General features: G+C 37.1%; 1 protein-coding gene across 1 annotated transcript in view; it reads left to right on the forward strand.

Moving 5' to 3' along the window:
- The window catches only part of LOC134663583 (abhydrolase domain-containing protein 2), a 44,113-nt gene that overhangs the window by 2,803 nt on the left and 22,614 nt on the right, over window positions 1–18,696 (forward strand). The window contains exons 2-3 of the mRNA XM_063519987.1: window positions 11,399–11,571; window positions 15,466–15,633. Of these exons, the coding sequence (XP_063376057.1) occupies window positions 11,399–11,571; window positions 15,466–15,633 (341 nt within the window). The remainder of the gene's footprint in view (window positions 1–11,398; window positions 11,572–15,465; window positions 15,634–18,696) is intronic.

Here is an 18,696-nt window from a genome sequence, read left to right on the forward strand (position 1 = left end):
GCCGGTTTTTCTTACAATAGTAGGTATATGACATTTAAGGCTCCGTCACACAGGCGCGTTTGGCGTCGAGCGTGTAGAAAGCCTATTTAAAAAAAAACGACTACTGTCACTGCTCTGCAAAGAGAATAATAATCACTATCTGTGTAAGATGACAGATGCATTATTGATGGGAATTAAAACTTATTTTTCAGTTTAAATGTTTGTGACTACAATACTAACGATGACACGGCACCAACGCGTAAAACAAATATATAAACCTATGCCGAAAATCGTGAGTATCTTCAAACCACATAATTGTTTCAACTTTCATTATTGTTTTGTTGTTGATACATAATTTCTCACATAATTTTGTTACTTGGACAAACCTTGCCACAATTGTTGGTTTATGACAATAGTTCCCATTGTATTCCATATGTGAGACCCATTACATATTACAAAGTTCATAGCTGATAGCGCTGAACGTCTCTTTGGAAGTACTTAAATACATAGAAAACATCCATGACTCGGTAACAAATATCTCGGCTCATCACACAAATAAATGCCCTTACCAGGATTCAAACCCAAGACCTTTGGCTTTATAGGTAAGGTTACCACCCACTAGACCAGACGGGACACAAATTTTATATACAGTATACAGTTGTATTTATACATTTCAGAATGGAAGGAAGAACCTTGAAGGAATGTGCTTGACAAACTAAAGCGAGATGAAAGTGAAGTTAAGTCACAAAAGTAATTCAAAGAAACTCTTGAGTTTAAGAACCAGTTGACTCCACTCTGATTATATGATCCAGTGTGAACCAGTGCGAACAACTACAGTGTATGGTGGACATATTTGATATTTGTGTTTTAGACTAACTTCAAAGAATCAAACTTGAGGCTTATCAGTGAATTGAATGAAGCTAATTTTTTAATAATAAGTGATCTGAGTGATGTGAGTGGATGCCGAAGACTGGGCAAAGTGGAGAAGACTGAGCAGGAAAGCAGACCCCGGTGCTAGGCCGGGAAAACACAAGGTTTAAGAAGAAGTAATCTCTGGAGTCAATGTAAGTTGAATATAAGATTAATATATATATATATATATATAGTATATATAAAAAGATATATTTTATGCTGATTCAAATAAAAGTGTAAAATAATAACTTCAGAGTTTGACTTAAATAAATCGTCAGGTGACAACTAAAACAAAATTAATTACTGCTACAATTTCAGAGTCATAGTGAAGCTTAGTACATAGTACCAAAACAAGGTTGATTTTTAGATTCTGCACCCAAAGGGTAAAATCCGGGACCCCTATTACCACATTACTAAGGGTTTAGTCTCATTTCTACAGATTCCTATCACAGATTACCAATTGTACAGATTTTCAATTTTACAGATTCCCAAATTTACATAATTTCAATTTTACAGAAGCTTAATTCTACATAATCCCAATTCTACATAATTTCAATTTTACCTTAGGGGTGGCCAGGTGGAACGCTGGGCCTTCAGTAAGAAGTGCATATACTTGGAAAAATTCGACCTATGCCGCTGGGGTCCGGTGGCCAAATGGCACAGGCACCAGCGGCTATAGCAGAGGATGCTGTTTCGATTCCAGCCTGGGGCACTGGAGCTCTTGGTCACTTTTTAGGGTTCCATACCCAAAGGGTAAAAACGGGACCCTATTACTAAGACTCCGCTGTCCGTCTGTCCATCCGTCTGTCTGTATTTCATGATCTTATGAACCGTGATAACTAGACAGTTGAAATTTTCACAAATGATGTATTTCTGTTGCCGCTATACATACAAAAAAATTAAATAAAAAAAATATTTCAGACCCAATATATATTAAAGCCAATACTAGGCTGTATATGACCGATGAAATGAGTAAGTTTTTATTAATATGTTTTAAATGCCATGTTGGTGGCAAACAAGCATACAAGGCTATTAGTCACTAGAAAGACTAGATCTCTGCTGTGTTACAAATCTATACACTTTATTAGGGTTCCGTACCCGAAGGGTAAAAACAAGACCCTACTATTACTAAGACTCCTCTATCCGTCTGTCTGTAGGTTGTATCTCATGAACCGTGATAGCTAGACAGTTATAACAACAAATAAGTACTAAAAACGGAATAAAATAAATAAAGTGGGGCTCCCATGCAACAAACGTATTTTTTTGCCGTTTTGTGCGTAATGGCACGAAACCTTTCGTGCGCGAGTCCGACTCGCACTTGGCCGGTCTTTCTTAGTAGGTATATGACATTTATTTCAGTTTACTTCACTGTTCGTCTGTCTGTCTGTCACCAGGCTGTATCTCATGAACCGTGATATGTAAGTAGCAACAGAAATACATAATCTGTGAAAATTTCAACTGTCTAGCTATCACGGTTCGTGAGATACAGCCTGGTGACAGACGGACGGACGGACGGACAGCGAAGTCTTAGTAATAGGGTCCCGTTTTACCCTTTGGGTACGGAACCCTAAAAAACCTAACGTGGGTTAGATTAGGTTTTTTAGGGTTCCGTACCCAAAGGGTAAAACGTCCGTCCGTCCGTCCGTCTGTCCGTCTGTCTGTCACCAGGCTGTATCTCACGAACCGTGATAGCTAGACAGTTGAAATTTTCACAGATGTTTTATTTCTGTTGCCGCTATAACAACAAATACTAAAAACAAAATAACATAAAGATTTAAATGGGGCTCCCATACAACAAACGTGATTTTTGACCAAAGTTAAGCAACGTCGGGAGTGGTCAGTACTTGGATGGGTGACCGTTTTTTATTTAGCTTTTTTTTTTTTTTTTTTGCATTATGGCACGGAACCCTTCGTGCGCGAGTCCGACTCGCACTTGCCCGGTTTTTTATTACATACATATTTGTTTTAAGATATATCGGAATAGTACGTTTAGAGTTAAACTGGTGTACTGCCATCTCGCCGAAATATTTTTCGCCTAATTTCACTTCCCAACCAACTTATTGCAGTACTTTTAGTTGGCAAACCAATGCTTAGCATATTATTATTTAGCATAATTTTTATTTGACTACAATTTTATTTAGCAGATGTTCATTTTACCACGATTTATTTAGAAAAATAGTCACTAAGCAAATGTTTTATTATACCTAACTATTAATTGTTACATAACGTTTGCCAAAATTGAAACTTCGCATACTTTTTATTTGATCACAATTTTATTTAGTAGATGTTCATTTTACCAAAATTCATTAAGACAAATAGTCACTGAGCAAATGTTTCAACTTAGCTAACTCTTAATTGTCAAAAAACGTTTGCTTTATGACAGCGTTTTACACAAAAATAAAACGCTAATTAAATAACTTACCCTATTCGGAACCTAATAATAATATTGAGAGTGGCAACACTGTTGTCGGTCGTATTGTCCTTTTCTAGCATATACGTCCCTCTCTCTCCCACACTCCCACCACAGCAGTTTGCTTTTTGGCGGTTGTCGCAAAAACAAATTTCCAACTCATTGTCTCAAAATTATACATATTTACACCAGGCAGGATTAAAACTTTAGGTTCCGAATAGGGTAAGTTATTTAATTAGCGTTTTATTTTTGTGTAAAACGCTGTCATTAAACAACTGTACCGCTATTCGGAACCTAATAATAATATTGAGACGTGTTTGTTATCGCCTGGTGGTGGGAAGACGCCAAGCCAATGTGATTATACATGTACTTATTAACTATGTATATGTAATATTATTATATTATGAGTGTTTAATTAATTATGCAGTACACCCTTTATTTTAACACCTGTGAGGAGAGAGGTATTTAGTAAAGCATACAATTTGATATTCCATTATATTATGATACTAACTTAACATTTTATATACGTACTTAATGTACTTATAAATGTTCAAAAAGAATAAGTGAGTCACCACAAGGGTGCTATACTTAATTACTTAAATGTATGTGAAAACTAGGTAAAAGAAGATGTGATAAGTCAGTCTACTCTTCAAGGAGCATACACATCTGTTATAAGGAGTAATGTAATTCAAGTATGAAAAGATAAAAATAATAAAGTACTAGAGTAGTTTTTATTTATAAGTCGCAATTATTATCAAATTTGATAATAATTATCTATAATAGTAAAGTAAGCAGTTGCAGGAATATAACAAGGACAGGACATTTCTTATTTCCAGAATCCCTCGGGATTAAGTAGACGAATATTTTAATTATTCGTTATATATCACTATCACCACAAACAGAGTTAATAAAATTAGGTACTTATTGAAATGTCATAGGGAATCACTAAATTTATTTAATGACTGTAAGCCATATACTTGGTTATAGGTTATAGTTATAGCTATAAAATGCATTTAACCCTTTTAAACGCTTTACTAACGAGAACGCAAGTCAGTGTACATAAATAAACCTTGCTTAAAAGTGTGAAGGTTACTATGAGAGCTTAAGCCACAACACTCATGTGTTCACTGCGCTGTGGCACTAGTTATGACGCTTTGTGGTGTTTTTGTGTAGAATTGCTACAGAACTTTATCAATAATATTTGCAGAGTCATTCTAATTAAATTCATGTTTAGCTATCATAACCTTAATTTTACTCAAAAATTTGTATATATGTAGTAAGAGTAGTTTCTTAGTGGTTTACTTTATCTGGTGCCTACTGGTAGACATAAGCCTTTATTGGTTCTGACCGCTAAAGTGGCTAATTTTCTGTAAACTATTCATAGACATTGCTTAATTCTGAATATTCAGTTTTCTCTATTCAGTGTGTAAATTATAAGGAATCAGATACTTAATTCGAAACCCTAGCTCATCGCATAGGTGCTTTTAACCGAAATACAAATTTATGTGCTTATTTCGTGATTTTACATTATTTGCTGTGGGAAACCAGGGGGTTCCCTATTACCATTTGCCGGGCGCCTGTGGCCCCAAAGCCAACAGCGCAGAGGCCCTTTAAGAGGGAGCTATTTTATCCAATGCTAGAATCAACACTTTGTCGAATCTATTATATATTTAGGTATACTTATCCTCCTTATGAACTAAGGATAATTGTTACTTGTTTATATTCCAATAATAGCAAGATTGTAAATTATTTTATATTCTGAAATATAATATTACTTAATTTGGGCCAGTGTACTTTTGTATACTATATCTCTGGCCTACTACCTACTATAGGTTAGTCTAATAACATCCCGCCTCCTGAGAGGCAATATACAGAGTTCTTGGATATATATTCACGATATCGCTAAGTGTGTGGACCTAGTTTTCCGACACTTGACTGCATGAAATTATTGTGCACATTTTTTACAGGTCTCGAGCAAGAAGGGTACCTATATATAGGTTGAGGTCCTTAACTTGTGGATTTGGTAATAGGAGCAAGACACAGACGGGGTGTAAATTAATGATCCACCATGTTTCAAGAGATTCATGTGCATTGATGCCTTCAAGTTACACTGTACAGACAGACTATATAACTCTTTTGCAGAGTTTTGCCAACATATTATAATAAATGACTGCATTTGTTTGGGTGTACTTGTTCCACGACAAAAACATATTTATATATATTACAATGTATTTTTGAAAAGTACTCGCCTTTCAAAATAGCTTCGCCTTTTCGCAAGGCTTGCTGCTGTTTCACATTGTGCAAAGCAAACAGTATCGCAATGCTATAATTTTGTATAAATTGAGAACTAGAGGGTCATGCCCTAGACGTGACCGCCCAGAAGTTATACTAGAATCGTTCGTGCAAACCATTAAGTCACTGTTTATTAAAAACCTTATGACTGGGTACATTACATTCCACGGTGGGTACATTTGTTAAACGTATAGTATCAAACTATGACGAATAATGATAAGTGAATTAAGTGATAACAATATTTGGTCCGTGCATAGAAGCACGTGCCCTTGAGATTAGTGCATGGGTAGTTTAAAATAAACTTAATCTGTGCATAGGAGCACTTACGATCAAGGTGATTCGAATCCTCAAGGTTCACAAGGCAGACATAAGGGTGTAAAATAAAGCATTCATAAACGCCCAGTTTGGTCAGTTTTGTATATTTTTATTTCCAACATGCTTGTGCAGCACATGACAATTTTCCTATACCATGCCAGTCAGGGATATAATAATTAAATAGGTAACCTTGGTTATGTCGTGTACCTACATAGGTAGGTACTCGTAAAAATGTTAACTGAAAGACTAGTGCTCTCGAGGCAAATATAATTTATATTAATTTCGAGTCTGTCATAGCAGGCATAGACTTCAAAGGTTTTTAGATATTCATAGGGCCGCTAAACGGAACCCTTTGTACACCTTGAGCAGGCTGTTTGTGCTCTTGTAATTTTATTTTCACACCATGAGTGATATTAAACATAGCTTATTTCAGAATTGAACCGTAAGCTATGTTGTGTCGTGAGCTTAAGTGAGCCTGATTTAATTAGAGTCCACAGATTATCTGGACCTTGGAGGATTGACCACACCTTATTCTAAATATCAATATTCTGCCTGGGCTTATGGTCGAATTTAGGTGACTAAATCTCTTAGTATTATCCATGCCACCCACGTTATGAGGCTTAGCGTCTCCAGACCACAATTTTATATTAGGGTGCAAAGATTTTTTCATCTTTAAAATAAAAATGAGTCGAGATAGGCCTGGAATCTTAGGTTATTTTATACCTATTATATTATAATTTTAGAGATGTTAATTAGTCCAATTTTGGGTTTAGCCAATAGGGTGTCCGGGACCCTTAAAATAGATTGGTAAACTAAAATGAAACCTCGAATAACGAAGCCTATTTCGACTGATTTTTACCCAGAACATTATTTTGTTAGAACCCTTTTCACTTGTCCTTTGTCCAAAAGGATGTATTTACATATTCATCTTTGTTATATTTTTATGATTGTGGCCTACTCGCTCGCCTGTGTTATGACCATATCATTTAATTTCTGACATGCCTTGCGCAGGCTTATATAGGTTGTAATATCATCATCAATAACTTGATATCAGTTTGTGAATGAATCAAAGATTCTTTGGCACACCTTACGCAGGTGGAAACATGGCAGCCTTGCGCAGGCTTAAATAGGTACACAACATATTGGTTTCATCACAAATAACTTGACGTTAGTTTGTGCCTGAATAAAAGATTCTCTTAGGCACACCTTACGCAGGTGGAACCATAACAGACATAGCTTAAGAATATCATTCAAATGAAGTTTATGGGTAATATTCCCTTAGTTGCGAGTTCTTCGCTCGACAAGGGGAAAGGATTTACTTTAATAGGCACTTTTAGAAAGTGTCATTCACGGTGACGAGATTTGCCATAACTAAACTTTAACTCTACAGTTAGCGAATATAATTTGAAATTATGAAGCAAACCATGCGTCTTCGTCAATGAATCAATCTAAACATTCCCATATCGTTAATGCCCTTTCAAGTCACAGGCTTCCGATTTTATTTAAAACGTTTACAAGTGTAGGTACTATTTATGTAGGTAGGTAGGTAGGCTTAAAGATTGACCGTCTTGTATGTACCTATAGTTACATATAGAATGAATAATCAAGTTATTCAAATCCAAAATAATACAAGCACATATAGCAACTACATTCAAGAGTTCTTTTAAGCTGTTAGTACCTGTTATTTTTTTTAAAGAGATACCTATCTACCTACATTTTAACCATCAATTTTTTTTTTTTTTTTAAATCAAAGATCTAGTTGGAGAGATATAAATTGGTAGATAAGGAGTGAAATACTTAAGGATTTCCATGTCATTCTTGCGCAGAGCCATGCTAATCTCTCTCGTTATCTAGTCAGACTTAAGTTTACGTACTGCCGAAGTACTCACTTTCCACAAAAATAAATGCAATGCTTGCGATGTAGGTTTGTTCGTTACCTTGTGTCCCTCAGAGCGGAAATAGAAGCCCCGCGAAGCGGGGCTTCGTCGACTCCTAAGCGGGTACACGTTATTTATCAGCAAGTATATTACCAAAAAAATTATTTTGGAATATTATATTTAATCCGGAACGGGATAAACCGACAAGTTGCTGATAGATACTTGGACAGATAAACCCTACACGTCTATAAGCTTCTACCTTAATACGTAGGTTCTACGTAACACGTATTAAACTATCCGATCCTTTCGTATTCGAAAACGCAAATCACTTGAAAACTGAAGGGTATGCCTCCACACATCACCATTTAAGTGTTATACCTAATTTCAACCGTTATTATAGACACACAAAGATTTAAAGTAATAAGTAATAAGACTCAGAAGAGATACTTAATGTAGGTATAATATTAATTAAATTCTAATGGTGACAAGTGCACGCTTTACCAGCTCGATGTGTTTTCTAACATTATGTGTTTTAGTATTTTCATTAGCATAGCCACGGTGCGCGCAGGCAGCCTTTGAAAACTTACACATTACTATTCCGGATCGTTTTTATTTGCTAGATAGTTTAACGGACACTAAATTTAAATATTTATTTCGAACGGCAAAAGCCGTTAGAAACTGTTTTTCAATATAGTCAGCTAAACTGGGGTACAAATTCAAAAACTCACCAGCAGTTTAGCTTCACGACCTTCCAGATGGAAAAACAGCAAGCCAATGAGTTGGAAATTTGTTTTTGCGACAACCGCCAAAAAGCAAACTGCTGTGGTGGGAGTGTGGGAGAGAGAGGGACGTATATGCTAGAAAAGGACAATACGACCGACAACAGTGTTGCCACTCTCAATATTATTATTAGGTTCCGAATAGCGGTACAGTTGTTTAATTTATACTTACTTTTCATAATATATTTTGATGGCTATTTGACCTGTTGGTTGCTTTTTTTTTAACAAACGTATCTACATATTTCCATGGACGGGTGCCACTACGCTAATAGATTTGATGACTGTACCAACATGTTTTAGGTTAGATGACTGCAATCCCCAAGAAAACGAACTGTTGCCAGAAAAGTGGGTTAGGTTAGGTTAGAACTGCGACCCCACGAAAACAAACTGTTGCCTCAAAGGTGGGTTAGGTTAGAACTGCGACCCCCGAGAAAACGAACTGTTGCCAGAAAAGTGGGTTAGGTTACGTTAGAACTGCGATCCCACGAAAACAAACTGTTGCCAGAAAAGTGGGTTAGGTTAGGTTAGAACTGCGACCCCACGAAAACAAACTGTTACCTGAAAGGTGGGTTAGGTTAGGTTAGAACTACGACCCCCGAGAAAACGAACTGTTGCCAGAAAAGTGGGTTAGGTTAGGTTAGAACTGCGACCCCACGAAAACAAACTGTTGCCTGAAAGGTGGGTTAGGTTAGAACTGCGACCCCCAAGAAAACGAACTGTTGCCAGAAAAGTGGGTTAGGTTAGGTTAGAACTGCAACCCCGAAGAAAACGAACTGTTGCCAGAAAAGTGGCTTAGGTTAGGTTAGAACTGCGTCCCCACGAAAACAAACTGTTGCCTGAAAGGTGGGTTAGGTTAGATTAGAACTGCGACCCCCAAGAAAACGAACTGTTGGCAGAAAAGTGGGTTAGGTTAGGTTAGAACTGCGACCCTACGAAAACAAACTGTTGCCTGAAAGGTGGGTTAGGTTAGGTTAGAACTGCCACCCCCAAGAAAACGAACTGTTGCCAGAAAAGTGGGTTAGGTTAGATTAGAACTGCAACCCCCAAGAAAACGAACTGTTGCCAGAAAAGTGGGTTAGGTTAGGTTAGAACAGCAACCCCCAAGAAAACGAGCTGTTGCCAGAAAAGTGGGTTAGGTTAGGTCAGAACTGCCAGAAATGGAGTAAACAAAATTACTACCTCCATCATTGAACTGCACATCTCGAAAAAACTACCTACGTAACGAAATAAAATGCTACTGTAATTTGTAACATGAGTAGTTGAGTACTATATTATTAGGGTATTTAGTAGTATGCATCACAATATTAGGCGAAAAATAATTTATGCCTATCAATACATTCGACATAACAATAAAAGACATTTTGAAACATGACCAACTAAATATTTTGCCATACAATAATATTGTAAATAATCATTTGCGACATGTTATATATGCGAAACATTGGTTTGCCATCTGATAGTTTTGCCAAATGATACTATGGGAAAAATAGTTTGGGAAGTGATAATTTGCCATACAATTTTCGGCCACATATTAGTAAACCATATGCTGGTGTTTATAAGAAAATATTATATCTATCTAATGCACCATGCAGGTGACCTTTTAATGGTTACCATGGCCTCTTTGATTTTAATTTTGATAACATTCTAGTCAGTGTTGCAACTCATTTGCATTTCTTTCCGAAAGTCACTCAACAAATATATACCTATCTTTAATTAATTCTTAGCCAGGCTCTATAAATTGCATTTAAAAAAAAAGCGGGCAAGTGCGAGTCGGACTCGCGCACGAAGGGTTCCGTACCATAAAGCAAAAAAAAAAGCAAAAAAAAAAGGTCACCCATCGAAGTACTGACCACTCCCGACGTTGCTTTACTTTGGTCAAAAATCACGTTTGTTGTTTGTATTTGTTGTTATAGCGGCAACAGAAATACATCATCTGTGAAAATTTCACCTGTCTAGCTATCACGGTTCGTGAGATACAGCCTGGTGACAGACGGACGGACGGACGGACAGCGAAGTCTTAGTAATAGGGTCCCGTTTTACCCTTTGGGTACGGAACCCTAACAAATAGTTTTTGACATCACAAATTAATACTCAAGGTGTTAATGAAACACAAAAAAAAACTATAATCAAAATAATATTGTAGTGTGAAGCCTACAGATCATAAACATGAACTAAATGAAGTAAGATAAAACAACACATAGGTATAATTAAGTTCCTTGAACTATTGACTTTCAGTTTTTCCACTACAGATTATGTCAATAAATTAGTTGATAATGAACAATGTAATAAGCTTAAAGATCAGGTAATTTTTCCCTGTAGTGATAAGGATGAAGATAAAATTTAAAATTTATTAATTTATATATATGACATTTTTCATCTTAACATGTAGCTTTTTTCCGTAACGCTGCTCCAGTACCTTAAAAAACAGTAAGCCAAAATTTTTCATCTCCACCTACATATTTATCCTCCTTCAATTTGTTATCTTTTCTTTTCCATGGTGATTATGCTGTGCAAAAATGGCAAGTTGGTAACAGGAAAAATCCACAGGATAATATGTGTGCCAATGGTCTTGTAAACAAGAATACCATGCCAAGTGTAGGAGAAAAGTCAGAAAGGAGACCCTGGGCTCTGTAGCTGTCAATTTGATTGGAGTCAACAGTAACATCCTGGCACCAAAACACCAGTAAAACCATAGGTGGAAAAGAAAGGTCCGATTGCTGTGTTTCACTCCAATCTATGGTTGTCGCCTTAGCCAAAACCAGTTGTGAAATGTTGTGGCCAAGATGTAAGGTAAATACTTTGATGAAGATGCTAACAACAAGTTTTATTTACAGCTACATCCCAACACGTTTGTGGGGCTTCAGTGGCCATGTGCAGACTATCTTGCACAGTCTCATCGGCCGGGTCCGCTGTCCCTGGCCCATCGGTGCTCGGATATCCCTAGTGCTACCCGATAAATCGACGCTCACCTACGATCTGTATGAACCTATGGGATCTGAACATGAAGGTATGTCCTATGTTTAGTTTAAGATGTGGACCCATAGACAGCAAAATGTAAATAGATGTTTTTAAATATCTTGCATGCCAACTAGTATACGGTATTGACATTATCTGGACATAAAACTAATTATTTTACTGCCTTATCTGTACATAATGTTAAGCAAATAAACGCATTTCATCCATTTTATTTCATAAAAGCTGTTGAATCCAGCGGAACCCATGTCGATAGTTTATTTCTTTGAATTTGTACGTGACTTTTGTGTATGATACTTTGTATCATATTTGTGGCATATTTTCACGTCAAGTTGAGGTGAACAAGAGACCATTAACTAATAAAGTTTTCCAATTAGAGACATGCATTGCATACAAAGTTACAAAGTATATTGAGCCATGCCTAGTTACGTCTTTAATTTCCTCCTGCGAAATTTCCGGCTTTGGATTGAGTGAGGTCATTTCCTAGGTTTTCTTTAGGAACTACAGTAGTAGTTCTGTATGTAGTTCTGCAAGATATGTTTGTAAACGCATGGTAACGCACACGTGGCACCATGAAAGCTGCAAACGTAATGGCTCCTCTACATGATGGGCCAACGCTGGCCACACCAAGGTACCTACGCAGCCATGCGGTAAAATGAGATAGCAATATCACTTGCTCCCTCTAACGCATAAATGTGTTCCTAGGAGGGGCTGGCGTTGGCCCATCGTGTAGAGGAGCCATAAAAGAATGTTTCTTACGATAAGATAAGTAAGATATAATGAAAATCTTTATCACACATTGATACTGTTCTAGTGCGACATACCCATCAATCGTCCCGCGCGCCGTCTTCATTGTATACTGTGTGGTAGTACCAATTTTTTTAAAACAAAAGTACCTATATACATCAGTTGTCAGTCAAAAAAGTTGTTTTATTAGCAGACTGATGTACTTGCATACATTCGCTCCGCTCTGCTCACCGCAGTCAGCGAAGCAGATCGCTTTGACGGCATTGTCTGCAGTGTGTGAATCGCCTAATCGGCATTATCTGCAGTGTGTGAAACGCAACTTATCCGTCTCTGGCGTTGACAAACACCTACCTACGCAAAATCGTCTAATATTTACTAATACTGGACAATCACGTTCGAAGCAGCTTAGGTAGGTATGACTAATCCGGAATTCTTCGTCATGTCAGAAATATCGTCCGTTTCCTCAGAATGCTTGGAATCGCCCGATCGGTTCCATACCATTAAACTTCGTATACTTATCTAATACATATCAGCTATTACAGAATATAAACATAACGTTGTAGCTATAGCAATTCTGGGATAGGGGCGATGGCGGCGTTAGGGGCGACGTCTAAATGTACAATATACCTAATACCAGAACACCGCTATGACATCATAACCATGAATCACCGTTGCCGGCGTTGCCTTACACGTGCTAATCATGAATGGAGGGGACATCTTATCGTCTGTTACGATGTAAGATAGTTATGGCATGTCAGCATTATCGCTATCAGAGTGTCTTGTCTCCCACCAACATAAAAAAAAGGAAAAATGTTATGGTTCTCTGTCACTAATAGAATTAGCAAGAGCGATAGTGGCAGATAACGGTTTTTGAATTTTCTGTTGGTGGTAGAGTCCCTCAGAGCTCTCGAATGCAGGTACTACACTGTGAATGTGGATCTAAACCAAGTAGAAAATATGTAGGGATTTAAAGTTGTCTTCAGCGGGTAGATGTTAACGTAGGGTGGACTATAAATCAGAAACTTTCCGGGAAACGGGCGGCTTTCAAGTTCCAGTCGACAGTACAGTAGTTGACGGTTTTGGTTCTTTTACTAGGGCTTAAAAAAAATGTTATGTTATGTTAGAGAGTGCTATATTTTCTGAAGAATTAAATCCAGCTAGATCGATTTATCGATTTGCTCTTGTGCCGAAGTCACATAGGAAGACCACGAAGAACAATTGGACATCAATCAGATTTTCTAAATGCATAACTAAATGTTATTTTCATGTTTCTTATTCTTAAGTTTATTTGTACTATGAAAACGAAGTATTCTGCATTTTCCATTCTCGACTTGACTGACTGAAATAACACATAGCGTTCATAACAATAACAAATAGCGGGAACTAAAATAACACGATGCCGCACTTGCGAAGGAAGTCAAACACTTTCCTGCACGGAACTACTGTCTTGATAAACAAGGGTCGATTCAATTTAATAAGAAATATATTGTATTTATAACGACTGCTTCTCTTTAGGTACATCCATAGACTAGGAATCCTCTAGACCGAGTTTAGAGCAATTATTTCATGCAACCGATGATGCCTAAAATGCGGGGGTGCGCGGGACGAGGTGAGCGAAGTCCCGTGCCGTGATTGGTCCGTTCAAAAACACGGACATCACACAAAGACACTTTCGACTCGAACATGGAGTAAAATTACCGTATGCGTGGCAGAGGGGGTAGCGCGACTATGCTCAGTTTGGAGGATGTTTTGTCTGTGCTTTCGCCTCACGTTTGCGTCTTTGTCGTGATACTCGTGATAAAAGTACGTCAGGACGTCAGGAGTCTCATTTATATTTGTGACGTCCCACAGGCAAAGGTACCTTATGGCGGGTATGGAGTTATGCATACCCCAGTAATCTACAATAAATAAGCTATCGATAACACAAAAGATCAACCTTCTAAGTTGCGTAGTTACAGAGATATGATTTTTTGAAAATAATGTTGTGAAATGAGCAACTTTACAATAGAGAAGTTTTAAGTTTAGCCGCCTAAAAAACTATGTTCCTGAAGTAAGTTACATAGTTGACTACAAATAATAATACCTTATATATCTGAGATTAAAAAAATGTTGCGACTTGTTCTGTAATGCAAATAGAAACCTTTGATATCGACTGATTTATGTGTATACTAACCAATCTCTTGAAAATAAAGTTTTATTTCATTTTCACGATTGATTGCAATGAGCTCTCAAGATTTAAATTGTATCTATTAGAAAACGACACTGAGAGACAGTTTAAGCTAAAAGCAATACCGATTTAGAGGTGAAAATGTATTTTCTGACTTTTTCATATAAAATCAGAAAATTTAATATTTTTACTTTTAATGTAACAAACAATCAATTTTTCTGAGCACATATGAAAGAAATTCTATCATTCAAATGAAATAAATCCTAAAACCCCAACTAAATACTATATTTAACCCCTTATGCCACTTTAAACTTACATAACAATTACAGTATTTGCTCCATACATTTACGAAAAGGTACCTTATGGAAATAAATCTAATAATGCATCACTACAAAACATCAATCACATTGAAGTTTATCTTTTATTAATAGAAAATATTAATTTACATTAAACTGCCACAAATTTAATTAGTTCTTCGTCATAATAATCTTAAAAAAGACCAATAATTTGTATGTAATGAAAAGGTACCTTGTGGTTAAGTTACATGATGAGGCATGATGATGATGGAACAGTTAGGATAAACTAATAATATTTTGGGGTAAAGATGGTATAAATAGTCTATTTCTTATCAATAATATATTTTGGTTGCCATTGAAGACAAGCGGCATTGAGGTTCAATGACCTCAGATATTTCATAAGGTAATGGCAGGTAATGGCGTCGGGTATTGGCATTTTTCAGCAAACCAATGGCTGATTTATTGCATGCGACCAAACCAAATGAAGATTATTCTAGTTAAGAAAGACTTGACGAGAGTAACTTTGGTATAATAGCAGGCTACTTGGATTTGTAATGTCGGTCGATGTACGGTTATAATATTTGCTAGGCGCCCCAACCAGAACTGAAATTATCAAATTAGTTTTGCAGAATGCTAATACAGTTCTCTACCAAACTTCTTTTCCCGTATTGACTAGTTTTACCCTAGTCCCGTATTGACGGACTTTCCTTGTCCACAGACGACGTGACAGTAGCAATATGCCCTGGCATCGGCAACACATCGGAGAGCGTGTACATTCGAACCTACGTCCACTACTCCCAGTGGCACGGCTACCGCTGCGCCGTGCTCAACCACATAGGCGCGCTTAACAGCGTGCCCGTTACCGGCGCTCGAATATTCTCTTACGGTGAGTACGTCATATCGGATTTTAGCAACGTACCTATTATACATACAGTTGAACTATAGTTGAGCTAACATCGACTATGCTTTTTCCACTCTACAGTCCAAGCCGCGAAAAGTCCACCTGTGATATTAGCTCTAAGTATTATAACTTTTAACCCCCTTATTCATAAATGTTTACTAAAGTTGACAAGCCGACAATAAGCGTCTGTCCCTTTCCGACGTATTGGTATGATGCAAAGGGACAAACGATTATTATCGGCTTGTGAACTTTAGTAAACGTTTATGAATAAGGGGGTAAGCATGTGATGTGGCCCTTTAAAGCGGTCATAGGTTCTTTATCTGAAGGTATCCCTTAAGATCTTTGTCGCACCACGAACGAAGAAAGCAACTTGACAATGGTTTAAATCAAAGCAATTTATCTGTGATAATGAGTACCTAGATGATATATGTATGAACTGATGCTATCAGAGCAACGCCCCAAGCGATACAACGCAGCAGGTGGGTCGATATACGAAGAATTATACAGCGAGCAAAAAATATGCGGGTAATTTTCTTAGGCCATGTACAATTATTGACAGTAATGTGTTTTTTTGTCAATATAATGTATGGTTTCTCTAATCGATGAGTTAATAACGTCGGGAATTTGCAACTTCCGATTAGCAAGCGAAGTGATTGCTTCCCATCCTGAGAGATGATGTTGCAAGTGTCCCCATCTGGCGTCTTTCGAGCGTCGGCGTCTACAATTCTATGGCCGACGTCGACGCAACGTCGACGCAACTACGTAGCGACGTCATTTTCCATAGCGCTGGACCGACGCCGACAGACGCCGACGCTCGAAAGACGCCAGATGTGGGGGGGCCCTAAGAGCGAGCGGCGGAAATTAATTTCCTTCAATTCTACCGACTGTCCATGAGTAAGTTTAGCTAACATCAGTTACCTGCGGGATAGGTCTAGTCCCGCTTAACCTAGATCTAGATACCGTACTTGTAACTCGTTTGAGCTAAATACAATTAGTCAACTCAACACCAAAGGGTGCCACGGCGAGAGAGCTATGATTATTGTTATACAAATGTTACTCTGCCGAAAGACCCATATACGAATCGTTGTCTGCGAAACGAACATAAGAATAAGAAATATTTACTAGCACAAAAAATAAAATAATACAGTAATTCATTTAGACGATCAGAACATTTATTGTGCTAAGTAAAAGGTCCTCACTCAGCTTTATCGACGTAATTTTAGTCGAGTAATCAATATGGCACCGCTATGTTCACTTACTCGTAGTAGCCTTCGTAATTCATAACAGAAAGAGTAATGTTAATAAGTAAAACCAACTTATATAATAAATGATGAAAAACTTTTGTAAACAACATATAGAATTTGAAAATTCTTCGAAACTTCCCATGCCCGTTTCACATTATCTACTTTGCTTACCTAATTGTTGAAAGAGGAGGGGTAAAATAAGCGACTTATGTTATGAGTTTCTCTTGTTAATTTACTTCTTGCTTGAATGTTTTTATGGCTGGCCCAGTTTCAGGGCTTAGGAATCCAAAACATTAAAACAATGGAAATGTAATAAGTTAATATGAATTGTTATAATAGATGTTATATCAGTTTTTTAAATAACATTTCCCTTCATTTTCAAGCAGAGATCTGCTATAGTTCGTTTTTTTTAGCATTAGAAAGAACTTGCAAGAAGGTAAGCGATCTTGACATGTCTTTTAATTGAAAAACGCTTTTTAAAAACCATATGAAAGCAGAAGAATATAAATGATCGTATTAGATTCATAATTGTTACATATTTGCCGTAACTTATTTTTAAATTGTGTTTTTCAATTAAAAGACACATCAAGATTGTTTACCTTTTTTCTAATGCTAAAAAAAACGAGGTATAGTGAGGATGTAAATTTTAAATAATGGAAAAATGAAAACATCAATCGCCTTGAGTGAGATTCGAACTCACCTTTCGGAAAACCTAAAGAAACTGAGCCGTGCATGTTACAAAGTGTGAAATGGTGGACGGATCCACACGCTTTAACTTCGGATTTTAAGCTTTTGGGTAGCTCAGTAGGGTCCTACGTAGCTGAGCGAACCGTTGGAGTTCTAAAAGTTCGCGCAAAGAGGTGAATTTCCATTTGAATTCACATTCATTTAAATTGGTTGTTAAATTTATTACCATACTAGCGTATATTTAAAGTTATCTCGATAACGGAACCATTTAGTGGATCTCGTGGCGCCATGTGTTTATGTGCGCGTTTGCCCTTATTGTGAAACAGCAGTAACAGCACCTATTAAATGCCCAAACTCACCTATAGGTATGCATATAATTATTGCACAATATTTAAATGAAAAACTAATTGGTTTCGATAAAGTTCATTGGCCTTCACCGCATTATTTCTAATCTTCGGTTTTCTAAATCACTATAAAATATTGTCGTTATTTTAAAGCGGTGGCTATATTCTTACAAAAATAGCGGCCAGTAGTTGTTCAGTTAGTATCAAATAGACAGCCGTAGCCAAAGGTGTCCAAATACCTACTATCCCTATCCCTACTAATATGTATTATAAATGCGAAAGTAACTGTCTGTCGATTACCTCTTCAGGCTTAAACCGCTGAACCGATTTAAGTAGATGAAATTTGATAGGGAGTAAGTTTGAGGCCTGAGAAAGGGCACATAATAGTTTTTATCAATCATCATCACACGCAATCAAGGGAAGCGAGAGCTCTGTACAGTATGGTGATGGTGGGCATCCGAAGACGAAAAGAATTAACTGTTTAGCTTTTAATTGTAGTGTAAGAATATTTCTTGATGTGTATTATTGAGCGGCATCGTCTTTTAGACTAAGCTCGTTAAATAAAGATTTAAAAAAAATCATCACACGCAGACGAAGTCGCGGGCAGAAACTAGTATAGCATATATTTTGTATAGGTATTAGGTACTACCTTCTGCCCGCTCTTCTGTCTGTTAAAGCATGCACGTGAACACAGCATGTGAAGCTCTAATGAGTACATATTACATAATTTACAGAAACAAAGATCGAAATTGTTTTCGAAACAAAGAGTTCCT

This window comes from Cydia fagiglandana, chromosome 4 (assembly GCF_963556715.1).
Source record: "Cydia fagiglandana chromosome 4, ilCydFagi1.1, whole genome shotgun sequence".
In the NCBI taxonomy this organism is placed as follows: domain Eukaryota; kingdom Metazoa; phylum Arthropoda; class Insecta; order Lepidoptera; family Tortricidae; genus Cydia; species Cydia fagiglandana.